Here is a 15191-nt window from a genome sequence, read left to right as displayed (position 1 = left end):
GTTATTTCATGATCTGTGGAGAGAGTGGGACCCCATCCACGTCAGTGATGATTTAGAAAAGGGAAAGGGTTGTGAAGAATGGTAGCAAACTTTTTTGAGTGCACTCAAGTGATGACTATCTGTTATTTCTCAGTGTAACTAAAAAAGAGTATAATTCTAAGACTTATCAAAGCCAAGGAAGTTATCATCAATGGAAGATGTAAGTGGGTGAGAAAAGACCTCTCACTTTACCTTTAGTCTTAATCTCTTCCTGAAACAATCCTAATAAAGTCAAATATCTACGTCTATGCCTAAAAAGTGGCCCGGGTCCTTAGGAGAAAGTTTGTATTTACCCAACTCTGGGACCTGTATAATGTCTTCCTGAATTTCGAGAAAATGCCAGAAAAGCTCAAGAAATTAAAGGAGGACAAGGGTACCACTAGTATTAACATTTATTCTACAAAGGTTCCAAGTCCTCTCATTTTGTTTTATATCCTCAGCATAACCGAAGACAGGATCATAGGTCCATTGTGCTACAGAGAACTGAGACTCAGAATGATTCAGTGCCTTAGAGACGGACCGGTCTTTGGTCGAGGGTATACGAGTAGCTGTGCTCCCCTGCTAGAACCTCCAAACAAAATCTGACTAGTGGTATTTTTTTTTAATTAAAGGAGCTGGAAATTGATGGTTCCAGAGGTTCCCTATAGCCCATAAATGGATGAGATCTCATATTCTGATTTTATACTTTGGTCACTTAGGATTTGGGGAGATTTCCATATCAGAGAAGAGATTATGAAACCATACAGGTTTTCACTGCACTTTATTCTTCCTTTAGGAACTGTCTTTAATTTATGTAGGGGTTTAATGTACTCATCATTCAATATAGGGGAAAGAGGACTAGATGATACAAAAGGATGGATGATACTAGTTTCCCTGTTAAGAATCTCATTGGTTTGATCACACTGCCATGCTGAAGAAGTTCTCCACCTCAGATCCAGGTATTGTAAGTTTCTTATATTATTTTTTGGTTTTAGTTTTTTTAAAAAAATTATAAAACATAGACTCACTGAGAATTGCTAGAGTTTTGGTAATATAGAGATTAACAACAAAAAATATTTCTTATTTCTTTCAAGATGCTCCAAGTGCAGGGAGGGAGGGTGGAAGGATAACACCACCACGTAGTATGCAGAGCTAGGATGAAGATGCAATGTGGATGCCATAGGAATACAGCAGAAGCTTATAATCTAATCTAGGATGTGAGAATGGACTATATTGGTGGAGATACATCTGAGTCTGTGAAAGAGTATGATTTTTTCAGGATGGAATTCAAGAAATTTAGGATGGCAAGGCACATGGGTATGGACTAGGATGGGGCATACAGGATAGTTATCCTGGATTCCTAAGGACCAGGAACTTTAAAAAAAAATTTTTTTTTTTTTGCTTTTAAGCCCTTCTATAAGAGATCACTAACATGTTTAACAGATATATATATACATATATATACACATATATATGTGTATATATACACATATATACACACATATACACACATATACACATATATATACACATATATACACATATGTGTATATATACACATACATATATATGTATATATGTGCAAAAAAATATTTCCCTCTAAGATTAGTTGTCTCCTACTTTGAACCCCATCAAATGTGGTGCAGTACTCTTGGAGTATGGGAAGGGTGTGTCCTATGAAGTGTTGCGTGGATGTGAATAGGGCTGCGTGGTCCAGGAATAGTTTCACTTGTGGGTGAGGCTGGCTCGAGCATGTGGAGAGCGGCTGTGAGTGTGGTGGTGTTGAGTTCTGGAGATTTTCAGCTTCTGGAGCTGGGTCGCTTGGTGCAGGGAGGGCTGTCACCCACCCCTCTCTGGAGCGCCCAGGTGAAACAGCCTGGTGTAGGGTACAGTGGCATGGTTGTGGAGAGTGTCAAGGATAAAGGACTTTTTTTCTGCTTTTTGGGTCACACCTGGCATTACACAGGGGTTACTCCTGGCTCATGCACTCAGGAATTACTCCTGGTAGTGCTCGGGGGACCATATGGGATGTTGGGAATTGAACCTCAGTTGGCCATGTGCAAGGCAAACTCCCTACCCACTGTACTATCGCTCCAGCCTCAATAAAGGACTTTTAAAGAGACTAAAATGCTTATATTTTAAAGGTGAATTTGGAGGATTTTAAAGTGAATAGTGGCATTATTGAATGATTGAGTTTTATAAATTTTACTGGGTATGTGGATGAATGAGCAGGTGTCTAGGTGAGCAGTAAAGTATGCAAGATCACTGATGTTGAACAACTTCCTTCCTTCCTTCCTTCCTTCCTTCCTTCCTTCCTTCCTTCCTTCCTTCCCCCCTTGTTCCCAGGAGAGCTGCCCTACAAGTCTCAATGTTATCTCTTACTGTGTCCATACAAAAATAGCTAGTATTGATATGTTAATAGTTATTGGACTGAGGAAAAGAGAAAAACACCTTAGAATACCTTTTAGGTGGGCCCTCAGGAAGGGCTTTCTTATGTTGATTTTGCTACCTGACTGGGTGCAGTGTGAACCCAGAGTGCTGGGGGGTTGGAGAGGCAAGAGAGCTGGAGAGAGGAGAGAGCAGTGGGGCAAGAAGGACCAAGGAGAGGCTAGCAAGGGGGAACACGTGCTTGAGAGAACCTGGGCCCTCCATAACATAAATTTCTTCTATGGGATAAATTTCCTGGTAATAAACCAGACGAACCAGCCTGGCCCTCGTCTCTTCTTTTGTCTGCCCTTGTCCAACAGCCGTCCCAATGCAGGCCACACAAACAGCGGCTCATGAGCACCGAATGCAGGCAGTGAGAAGAGTTGTCCAGAGAGCCTGTGAACACACAACTTTCAGTGTGCATAGTTATTTACACCCCCTCTTTATTTTTTCCAAGATTTTGGGTCACACCCAATGATGCTTAGAGATTACTCCTGGCTCTTTGCTCATGAATTACTCCTGGTACTGCCTTGGGTACCATATGGGATGTCCTGGACGGAACCTGTGTCAGCTGAGTGCAAGGCAAATGCATTACCTGCTGTATTATCCTTCTAGCCCTCAACTTATTCTATTAATTGATTTAATGCTGTGAACTATAGCTAGGTCATAACAGGCACTTAAAACTATTTTTTGAACAAATAAATGGGGCAGGGGGATGCTGAATGAATTTCAAGGAACAAGATTTGGAAAGATCAAGACTGGAGGCAGAGTACAGAAAGTAGGACATGTGCCTTGCATGTGGTTGACATGGGTTCGATCCCCAGCATCACATATGGTTTCCTGAGCCCACCAGTAGTGATCTTTGAGCATAGAGCCATTAGTAAGTTTGACCACTGTTGGGTATGGCCAGAATTAAAAAAAAAAGATGTGACTAATTTTGGAATAACTAGATGAGCTGAGAAAGTGAGAAGTCAGCTACTTGGTAGCTGCAAATGATAAATAGAAGAAGGGAAAAAGCAGGAGGAAAATAGGAGTAGAGAAGGGGTGAGACAAGGAATTCAGTTTTTGAGGACATGCCCATATTTACTGAGAAGTGCAACTGGGAGTTGGAAACTTGCACTGAAAAATAACTGATCAAACTAGAAAAAGATTTAAGGAATTATTTTCCCCAAACTGATTATTTTAAATAATCTACTCTAGGTTTAATACTTTTTATTATAAAACCTTGGAGCTATTTTCATTCCAAAGAAAGGTTTTCATTATTATTGGCTATAGCACAAGAGATGCAGTATTTTTCGAGTTTTGTCTGATTTTTTTTTTTGCCTAATATTTTGGAGTTATTCTTCAACCTTGCCCTTTTGTGTCTAAATTGCTAATTAGAACAGCAGGAAATAGGATGCATCATGAGGACATCCTTGCTTTGGCATTCAGAGCCCGTGTTAACTGTACTCCATAAATACAGATTTCCCCTAATTAAAAAAATGTCTAGCAAGAAACAGTAGCATTTTTTTCTTGGTAAATTTCTAATCACATATTCTTGCTGCAGCTCAGGATTCATGGAGAGTCCACGAAACATCACAGAGTTTTTCATCTTGGGACTCTCACAAAACCCCCAGGTGCAGAGAGTTTTATTTGTCCTCTTTTCAATCATCTTCCTGGTATCAGTTGGGGGCAACTTGTTGATCATGATCACCATCATCTTTAGTCCCTCCCTGGGGTCCCCCATGTACTTTTTCCTTTCGTATTTGTCCTTCATTGATACTTGCTACTCCTCGTGTATGACGCCCAAGCTCATTGCCGACTCCTTGTATGAAGGAAGAGCCATTTCCTTTGAGGGCTGCCTGGCTCAATTCTTCGTTGCCCACTTACTGGGAGGAACAGAGATCATCCTACTCACCGTGATGGCATATGACCGCTACGTGGCCATCTGCAAGCCCCTGCACTACACGACCATCATGACCAGGCAGATCTGCGCCCTGCTGGTGGGAGTGGCTTGGCTGGGGGGCCTCCTGCATTCAGTGGTCCAGCTTTTCCTGGTCCTCCAGTTGCCCTTCTGTGGGCCCAACGTCATCAATCACTTCGTCTGTGACCTGTACCCATTGCTGGAACTGGCCTGCACGGACACGTACGTCATTGGTCTACTGGTGGTAGCCAACAGCGGGGTGATCTGCCTGCTGAACTTCCTCATGCTGGCCGTCTCCTACATCGTCATCCTGCGCTCCCTGAGGTCCCACAGTGCAGAAGGGAGGCGCAAAGCCCTCTCCACCTGCGGGGCCCACTTCACCGTGGTGGCCTGTTTCTTTGTGCCTTGTATATTCATTTACATGAGGCCTTCAGCTACCTTGCCCATGGACAAAATAGTGGCTGTGTTTTATTGCATTTTGACGCCTATGTTTAATCCCCTGATTTACACCCTGAGAAACGCAGAGGTGAAGAATGCCATGAAGAATCTCTGGAAAAAAGGAGAAGTTGGGGATGGAAGACAAAAGGCGCGGTAGAGAAAGACATATGTGTTCTCTCAGTCATAACTCAAAGTGTCATGAGGAGACCAGAGAGGCCAGCCAAGGCTTCCAGAATCACTTGTATCACTTGTCTCTTGTCATCCTGTTGATCATCCATTTGCTCGAGCGGGTGCCAGTATCATCTGCCAATATCCGGTGTTATTGGTCAAGCTGATGGTTCTCTGTCACTTCCATTTCTTAATAGCTTATTCTGTAAATTGTAGCCTATGGAAGTACCATCTCTCACTTGTGCTTGATATGGATTTATCACCTCGAAGTAATGGTGGTTCTATATTGAGCAGAATCTCCTTGTTGAAATGTTCCTGATTCAGCTCTTCCACCTCTGTGTATCAACATATTGAGCAGGTTCTTCTGGTCCTTACTGATATCTGTAATAATATCAGAAATAATATAAAGTGTAGGACTTTGAGAAGACAGTAAAACAATGACTGACAGAAGTCATATCATGAAACTACATAGTATACGCTTATAGTAAAATTTATATGAGCATGAGTATATATAAAAAACTAATGTGCTGTGAAATTATGAAATAAATATTTAGATATTGTGTACTTGTGATTTCTCTCTCTCTTATACAGACATGCCCTCTCACAAAGTATCTAGAATTTATTGAATGTTGTATTGGTATCAGGCATTGTGCTAATCTCTTTATAAATAAGACCTCCTATTGTTCTCAGAATAAGTTGACCTGGTTTTCTTTTAAAAATGAAGAAATCACACTGAAGATGAGTTACCTGACTTGTAATTTAAGTTCAGGTCTTCTGACTTTCCTGTCTGATCTTGCCAAAATGACCAGTACTATATGACGTATTGCTCTTTCTTGCTGTATTTTATTATGTTTTCTGTCATGTAAACTTCGGATTTATTAACATCTCTATTGCCAATCTCTGAGATGCTCTGGGCCACATTTATCGACAGTTCAGTCATTTCTAGTATATCATCAAGGAGGCGTTGAGTCTCATCTACTTGGTGACATGCTTGCTTCTTAACATGGTCGCTTCTTGCCATGGGATGTGTATTGTTATAACATGGGATCTTTTAGTTCTCTGCTCATCTCTGCTTGAGGGGTGCATTTGGTTGATAACACAGTAAAAGGAATATTCTTAAATTTTTCTTTGGTGAAAAAGAATATAAAAGAAAATGTCAAAAACCCCTTTAGGTTTAAATGATATTTCCTGTGCAATACTATATATATATATATATATATATATATAATATTTTTTTCTGGTTTCAGTTGCTATTAATTTAACTTTTTCACTTCTAATGCCAGTAAGTTACACGCACCCCCCAATTTTATTTTATGTGATATGAAGATTCTATTATATTCTATTTGACTTTAAGATTTGACATTTTAAATATTTGTTGTCATTGAGTCACTGTCCCTGTCTTCCCGTTGTTCATCGATTTGCTCGAGTGGGTCCAGTAATGTCTCCATTGTGACACTTGTTACTGTGTTTGGCATATCGAATACGACACGGGTAGCTTGCCAGGCTTTGCCAAGCAGGCGAGATACTCTCGGTAGCTTGCTGGGATCTCTGAGAGGGTCGAAGGAATCAAACTCGGGTTGGCCATGTTGGCCGCTTGCAAGGCAAGCATCCTATGCACTGTGTTATCGCTCCAGCCCTGTCATTGAGTATGCTTATACTGTCACTGTCCTCCCGTTGTTCATCAATTTTGCTCAAGTGGGCCCAGTAACCTCTCCATTGGAGACTTTGTTGTTGCTGTGTTTGGCATAAAGAATACATCACGGGTAGCTTGCCAGGCTCTGCCATGTGGGCGAGGTTCTCTCAGTACCTTGCCGGGCTCTCCGAGAGGGGCGGAGGAATCGAACTCGGGTCGGCCATGTTGGCTGCGTGCAAGGCAAATGCCCTACCGCTGTGCTATCGCTCCAGCCCGAGTATGCTTATAAACGATACAAATTTAAAAATCAGGTTATGAAAGAGTGATGTAATTTTTTTCTTTGGTGTCATTCTCATTGATGCTCAGGAATTACTCCTGGCTTTGCACTCTGAAATTACTCCTGGTGTTGCTTGAGGATCATATGGAATGCTGGGGATGGAACCTGGTCAGCCTCATGCCAGGCAAACACCTTACCCACTGTACTATCACTCCAATCTCTGTGATGAAAAATTTTGTACCTTATCACCTGTTTGTGCAGATAAGGAGTTTACACATATAGGTAAGGATGATTCAGAAAATATTTCTTCAAACTAATAATAATGCTTAATATTGCACTTGAATCCTATTTTCCTTTGAGCCTTCATTTATACTTTTAGTCATGTATTTTTCATTTATAAATTGTGTCAATGATTTTTCCAAAGACCAAGAGACATTAAAACAGAATACATCAGAACTCATAAATAAACTTAACTTGGCCCAATTTCAAAATCAATGACTCAGACCTTAGTCTACATTCTGGGAGACACACACCAGAATGAAACCACATTAAAATTTTTGTTTTAAAGGAGTGTGCTAGAACTTTCTCTGGGTGAGAGGAAGTGAACTAACAGTTCACATTTGAAAATGAATAAGGGCCATCCATCAGGCTGGGCATGGCCTGGCTGGTACTTGAGTCCTGAGAGGCCTAGGGGCCATTAGTGTCACAGTTGTTCGTGCTAAGGGTGCCTTTCAGTGCCAGTGAGGTCTTGATATGCTTGGCCTATGCTCCATCACTTGTGCTAAATCCTCACCCTAGCAACAATCCACATTTTTTTGTGATCTCTTTTCACATCAGGTAACCTCCAATGACTTACAACGTTAATTTAATGAAAATGGTGAAAGCAATTACAGAAGAGCAGGTAGTGGGTATTTTTGAGCATGTAGGCATGAGACATTTAAGGATCGTCCATTGTACAGGTTTACAGATGTACTCTTTGAAGGAAGCATTAGACCCAAATACAACTTTTCTGGGCCATGTGTAATTCTATCAAGAAAGGTGAAGAAGAAGATGGAAATCTTGACAAATATATGTGAAAAATCAAATACTAGAAAATCATAATCAGTAATTTAATTAACACTCCACAAAAGTGGAGTTATCTCAGGGATGCAAAATCAATTAATATCAAAATGTTCATTGATATAAAGTCTTTACATATTTATAGACTAATGGAGGGGCTGGAGCGATAGCACAGCCGGTAGGCATTTGCCTTGCATTCAGCCAACCAGGTCGACCCAGGTTTAATTCCTCCAACCGTCTTGGAGAGCCCAGCAAGCTACCGAAAGTATCTCGCCCGCATGGCAAAGCCTGGCAAGCTCCCCTTATTTGATATGCAAACACAGTAAAAAGTGGAGATGTTACTGGGTCCACTCGAGCAAATCAATGAACAATGGGAGGAAAGTGACAGTGATAGTGAGGCTAATGGAGAAAAGTCACTATTTTTTGGCTTTTTGGGTAACACCCAGTGATGCTCAGGGATTAATCCTAGCTCTACCCTCAGAAAGTACTCCAGGCAGTGCTCAAAGGGACTATATGGTTGCTGAGTATTAAACTAGGTCGGCTGCGTGCAAGGCAAATGCCCTACCCACTATTGCTCCAACCCCAGAAAAGTCATTTGATATTTCAATATGCTGCACTGTATTTTATTCAAGTTCCTAAGCTATTATTAAAGCGGATATAATTTTAAAAGGCTAGCCACATCTTAGAATTTCTTAGCTGTATTTTATCTGTGTCCTCTGAGAATGAGCAATATTTCATACAACAATTTTCTCAAGGGTTTCATTATTAAATGTCAGATCTCTTCCAAGTTTCACCTAATTTCATTATCTTCCCACCATCACATAGAATAAATAGAATGGTTGGTGGTACTTATTTTGCTGAGAAGTCTTTTTTACTAACCTAAATTTTTCATCAAGCTGTGTCTCTAAGAATAGACACATACACCCTGATGTTTACACATCTGAGAAGAAGTTTTCTTGGGGATCCACCTTAAATTTATTCTTTTGTAAGTTCGAACAGTAGTGATTGGAGGAGAAATGTTTGACTGAGCTAAATAATAGTATACAATGAATGTATCTGAAAATGTTGAAAAGACAGGACTGTTATCCACACTAACTATGATCTGTCATTTCCATCTGAGGGCAGAGAACTTAACTTTCTCAAATCTAGGGAGCCTCACCTATGAACTTCAGCCCTTTGAGTTTCCCAAACCCCATAGCTTCTATTTTAAAGCAATTTTGTCATCAGGATGGAAACAATTTCTTTTCTTCTCTCTTCTCTCTCTCCTCTCTCTTCTCTTTCTGTCTCTGTCTCTGTCTCTCTGTCTCTGTCTCTGTCTCTGTCTCTCTGTCTCTGTCTCTGTCTCTGTCTGTCTGTCTGTCTCTCTCACTTGTTACTCAGTGATAGTGGTTACTCCAGGCTCTGCACTCAGGAATCAGTCCTGGTAGTGTATGATTCCAGAGTTCCGTCCAGTGGGTGAACGTGTAGATCTGACCTGAAAACACTCCTGAAAACGCTTTCCTGGGTAGGTTAACAGGCAATTTACCGGATGACCCCTAGGTGGCGTTCGTATGGGATAGCGCTGAGTATGGCATCAGAGGATCTGAAAATAATTTGACCCTAGATTGCCTCACAAAACATAGGTCAGAAATTTCGTTAGAGTAACAGGACAGGGAATGCTGGGTATCCATGGGAGAGATACCTAATCTTCTCTGTGTATTGTAGAGCTGAGAAAGAGAAGGAAAGAAATCGAGGCAGGGAGCAAGAAGAAAGTGGTTTGATATATCTACGTATCTAAACCACAGAACCAGTAAAAAACAATAATACTGAAAGCAGGAGATCCAAACTACAGTAGCCAAATTAAAAAATGTGCATGGGGATTGGGTAGTGGTTGGAAAAATTGGAAATAATGGTGGTGGGAAAATGTAATGCTGGTGGGATTAGTGCTGGAATATTGAATGCAATAAATAATCATGGGAAGATAATAAAATTAGGTGAAACTTTAGCACTATAGCACTGTCCTCCCGTTCATCGAGTTGCTCAGGCAAATTACTCAGGGCCAGCAGGCCCAGTAACGTCTCCATTGTGAGATTTGTTGTTACTGTTTTTGGCATATTGAATCCATAATGGGTAGCTTGCCAGGCTTTACCGTGTGTGCGAGATACTCTTGTTAGCTTGCTGGGCTCTCTGAGAGGGGCGGAGGAATCAAAACCAGGTCGGCCGTGTGCAAGACAAACACCCTACCGGCAGTTCTATCGCTCCAGCCCATCAGTAAAATAGTAAGACAATAAACTCACAAAGAGTATAGTACGCTAGATGAACCAACAGGCTTGGGAGAAGAGAGCAAAGTGTCTGAAGAAGAGCAGCAGACTGACAGATCAATGTTAGCTGCAGTCTAAGTGCTGGAAAGCCAGAATTCCAACAATTCACTGTGAAATCCTCACTACAGAACACACGGAGTAAACACAGGCACTGGAAATGTCATAAGCTCCTGGCAGACAGGCACTGTTAAACACAGCCTAAAACAGGATAGATCAAAAGTCTACAAAATAAATAATTGGATCCTTGCTCCCCACCCCCCTGGCAGCTGCATATCTTCTGAAACAGTTTCGGTCATGGTCACAGTCCTCCCATTGCTCATCGATTTGCTCGAGTGGGCCCAGTAACATCTCCATCATGAGACTTGTTGTTACTGTGTTTGGCTTATCGAGTACGTCACGGGTAGCTTGCCAGGCTCTGCCGTGCCGGCAGAGGAATCAAACTCGAGTCGGCCATGTTGGCTGCGTGCAAGGCAAATGCCCTACCGCTGTGCTATGGCTCAAGCCCCTGAAACAGTATAGGGAGGAGCAAATTTATTTATTTATTTTTAAATTTTTATTAGTGAAACATCATGAGGTACAGTTGTAGACTTACAAATTTTTGTGCTTGGTTTTTAATTACACAATGTTTGAGTACCCATCGCTCCACCAGTGCCCATTTTCCACCACCACGGGTCCCAGTATCCCTCCCACCCCCCTTCCCCCCATCCCATCCTGCCTCTGTGGCAGGGCATTCCCTTTTGTTCTCTCTCTCCTTTTGGGTGCTGTGGTTTGCAAGAGGCATTGAGTGGCAATCATGTTCGGTCTATAGTCTACTTTCAGCATGCACCTTCCATCCTGGGAGGATCCTCCCAATACCCTTTATTTGGTGCTCCCTTCTCTATCTGAGCTGCTTTTTCCCCTAGCATGTGTGGCTGGCCTCCAAGCCATGGAGTGAATCTACTGGTCCTTATCTTGGTTATTCTTGGGAGTTAGTCTCCTATTTTGTTACTTTAGGGGGGAACAAATTTATAAAAATAAAATTTGAAAAAAATGTGTCTGCCAAGGAGACAGGGTTTGGAAGAGACCTGGGCACATTGGTGGAGGGAAGTTGACACTAGTGGTGGGATTGGTAATGGAATATAGTATGCATGAAACTCAACTGTGAATAACTTTAAAAAATCATGGTGCTTATTCACCTGGGGAATATAAAGTAACAGAATGGGAGACAAAGACCCAAAAATAGTTGAGATAAGTACTAGGAGGTCTGCTCCAAGGCTTAGAAGCCGGCAGCACATGCTGGAGGAAAACACAGCTCAGATAGAGAAGGGAATACCAAGTAAAGGGCGTTTGGAGGACTCTCTTGGGATGTGAGACACGGACTGAAAGTAGACTATAGACCGAACACGATGGTCACTCAAAACCTCTATTGAAAACCATAACACCCTAAAGGAAAGAGAGAGCAAAAGGGAATGCCCTGCCATAGAGGTGGGGTAGGGTGGGTGGAATGGGGGTGTGGGAGGGCTACTGGGTTCATTGGTGGTGGAGAATGGGCACTGGTGGAGGGATGGGTACTTGATCATTGTATAACTGAAACCCAAACACAAAAATATGTAAATCTACAACTGTACCTCATGGTGTTTCATTAATAGAAAAAATCATGGTGCTTAATAAAAAATAATTTTAACCTGAAACTAACCAGCTGTCTGCTAAAACTAAAATTGAAAGAACTTCAGCATTCTACTTAATTTAAAAAATATTCAGAGTATCATAGGTTAGAAGAAATATATCCAAGTCAATATCTATCTATCTATCTATCTATCTATCTATCTATCTATCTATCTATCTATTTGCTTTTTGGGTCACATCCAGTGATGCACAGGGGTTACTTCTGGCTCTGTACTCAGGAATTACTCCTGGCAGTGCTTGGGGAACCATATGGGATGCAGGGAATCGAACCCGGGTTGACCGTGTGCAAGGCAAATGTCCTACCCACTGTGCTATTGTTTCAGCCCCCATAGGCCACAAAATAGGAAACTTTTTTTTTCTCAAATTGAATCACTGTGAGATACAAAGCTACGTAGTTGTTCGTGATTGGGTTTTGGTCATACAATGTTCCAGCACCCATCCCACCACCAGTGTTCCCAGTTTCTGTTCTGCCACCCCTCATCCCAGCCTGCCTCTATGGCAGATGGCAGATACCCCTCTCTCTCTCTCTCTCTCTCTCTCTCTCTCTCTCTCTCTCTCTCTCCTTTTGGGCATGATGGTTTGCAACACAGGTACTGGAAGGTTATCATGACTGTTCCTTTACCTCCTTTCAGCACTCAATTCTTATCCTGAGTGATCATTTCCAACTATCATTGTCACAGTGGTTCCTTCTCTGTCTTTCTCTGCTCTTTTCTGCCCTTCTGCCCCTCCCCTTCATCCTCTTGCGACAAGATTCCAGCCATGGACCAATACTCCTGGCCCTTATTTCTACTGTCCTTGGATATTAGTCTCATACTATGTTTTATATATCCCACAAATGAGTGTGATCATTTAATGTCTGTCCCTTTCTCTCCCCCTCTGATGCATTTCACTCAGCCTGATACTCTCCATGAATTGTCATACATATATAAGAAAATTTCATGACTTCTTTTTCCTGATAACTGCATAGTTTTCCATTGTATAGGTGGACTATAGTTTATTTTATTTTATTTTATTTTGGTTTTTGGGTCAGGATGGAGTAATAGCACAGCGGGTAGGGCGTTTGCCTTGCAAGTGGCCAACATGGATGACCTGAGTTCTATTCCTCCGCCCCTCTCGGAGAGCCTGGCAAGCTACCAAGAGTATCTCGCCTGCACAGCAAAGCCTGGCAAGCTACCCATGACATATTCGATATGCCAAACACAGTAACAATTGTCACAATGGAGATGTTACTGGGTCCGCTTGAGCAAATCAATGAACAATGGGAGGACAGTGACAGTGACAGAACTTTTTGGGTCACAACCGGCGGTGCTCAGGGTTTACTCCTGGCTCTGCACTCAGGAATCACTCCTGGCAGTGCTCAGGGGACCATATGGGATCCTGGAAATTGAATCTGGGTCAACCGCATGCAAGGCAAACGCCCTACCCGCTGTGCTATTGCTTCAGCCCCATGGACTATAGTTTAAAAGAGGAAACTCTTAAGCTAAAAGGAAAATAAATAATAGTATATTCCAGTCTTGCTATGACATGGATGTTGAAATTTTTGGATAAAGACTTTAAAGCAGACATTACAACCATGACGCCACAGGCAAATAACAAGCAAAGAAATGCAAGGTATACATTGAATACAGTTTAAAAATTGGTGACTGGAAAGATATAATAACTAAAATTAAAATTCATGATTTCTCAAATGGCACAAAGAAAGTGTGTGAGTCAATAAATTGAAGATAACTTAAAGACAACTTTCTGGGTGCAAAGTATTCAAGAATATTATTGTTGAATCATGGAAATTTAAAACTTTATTTGATACTTTTGACCATATGTTCATTAAAGTAGTAAAAATGTTTGATGACTGTTAAGGTACAACGCTTATCTTAATCCAAGTTGGATTTGAACAGTACTCCTCCCCCCCCCCCCACCATTTTCAAATACATTTAGACATTTCAGAAGGTTGCAAAATCATCAAAATTCTAGACACTCTGATCTAAACCTTACTGGGTATGTCAATCCTGTCCATAATGTATAGACTTGAAAAAATGGATTCAGATGGAAAATTGACCCTTCATGTTCAATCAGCAAATAAGGAAAGTATATGTGTATACAATATCATTTCTTTTTCCCCTAGATCACTAATTCATTTAAAATATTTATTTTTCTCCAGTTTTTCTTATTTTCTCCCAGAGTTTTTTCATAACATTTTTAACTTCTGCATTTCTGAGGGTATAGATTAAAGGGTTCAGCATAGGAGTTACTACGGTGTAAAACACACTCACAGCCTTATCCATGGGGAAGGAGGTGACAGGCCTTAGGTACAGGAATGTGCAGGGAACAAAGAATAAGATGACTACAGTGACATGAGAGGCACAGGTGGACAGAGCTTTGCGACGCCCTTCAGCACTGTGATTCCTCAGGGAACAAAGGATGATGACATAAGATGTCATCAACATGGAAAAAATGAGCAAGCACATTGACCCACTGTTGGCAGCTATCAGGGGCCCCAAGATGTGAGTGTCTGTACAGGCCAGCCTCAGGAGAGGGATTAGATCACACAAAAAATGGTCAATGATGTTGGGGCCACAGAATGGCAACTGCACAATGAACAAAAGCTGGATCGCTGCATGAAGAAACCCTAACATCCAAGCCATTGCCACCATGAACTTGCACACAGGACGACTCATGATGGTCATGTAATGCAAGGGTTTGCAGATGGCCACATAGCGGTCATAGGCCATGACCATCAACAAGATAATCTCAGCTCCAGCAAATAAATGTTCTACAAAGAGCTGAGTCATACAGGCATTGAAGGACACAGTGTTCTTTTCAGAGATCAAGGCCAAGATCATTTTGGGTGTCATGCAAGAAGAGTAGAACCCATCTATCATGGACAAATAAGACAAAAAAAAGTACATGGGAGAATGCAGAGCTGGGCTGATGAAGATGGTGACTGAGATGAGCAGGTTGCCTGCCAGTGTGATCAAGTAGGCAATTAAAAGCATAGGAAATAGGAGTATCCGCAGTTCTGGATTCTGAGTCAGTCCCAGTAGGATGAATTCAGTGACATTGTTCATCCTTCCCTTAGATTCGGCTTGGCTTGTGAGCATGAGATATATCTGGAAGAACCAAAGAATTTTTGAGAGATGGTAACTAAAATTTAGTCATAAAATATTCATTAACTGATCCTCAGGGTTGTTGGATTTATACCTTTTATGTACCTCTGCTGTTTAGAAGATTATTGTGAGGAGAAATTGGAGTTAGATTTATCTTTATGTTAATTGAATAGTGGCAATACTACCACCACTGGCCGGA

The 15191-nt window shown here is 41.5% G+C and overlaps 2 protein-coding genes across 2 annotated transcripts; one reads left to right on the top strand and one right to left on the bottom strand.

The window, feature by feature from the left end:
* The first annotated feature begins 4001 nt into the window (after nucleotides 1-4001).
* On the top strand, nucleotides 4002-4943 carry LOC130042956 (olfactory receptor 140). Its single transcript, XM_056135241.1, has one exon. It carries the CDS (start codon nucleotides 4002-4004, stop codon nucleotides 4941-4943), a length of 942 nt encoding a protein of 313 aa, XP_055991216.1.
* A 9089-nt stretch (nucleotides 4944-14032) lies between these two features.
* On the bottom strand, nucleotides 14033-14953 carry LOC130043777 (olfactory receptor 4C45-like). The gene has a single exon (XM_056136209.1). The coding sequence runs from the start codon at nucleotides 14951-14953 to the stop codon at nucleotides 14033-14035; it is 921 nt and encodes a 306-aa protein (XP_055992184.1).
* Between the last annotated feature and the right edge of the window lie 238 nt (nucleotides 14954-15191).

The sequence above is a fragment of the Sorex fumeus genome, unplaced genomic scaffold (genome assembly GCF_029834395.1).
Source record: "Sorex fumeus unplaced genomic scaffold, SorFum_2.1 ptg000007l, whole genome shotgun sequence".
In the NCBI taxonomy this organism is placed as follows: domain Eukaryota; kingdom Metazoa; phylum Chordata; class Mammalia; order Eulipotyphla; family Soricidae; genus Sorex; species Sorex fumeus.
This window is presented reverse-complemented; position numbering and strand designations above follow the sequence as displayed.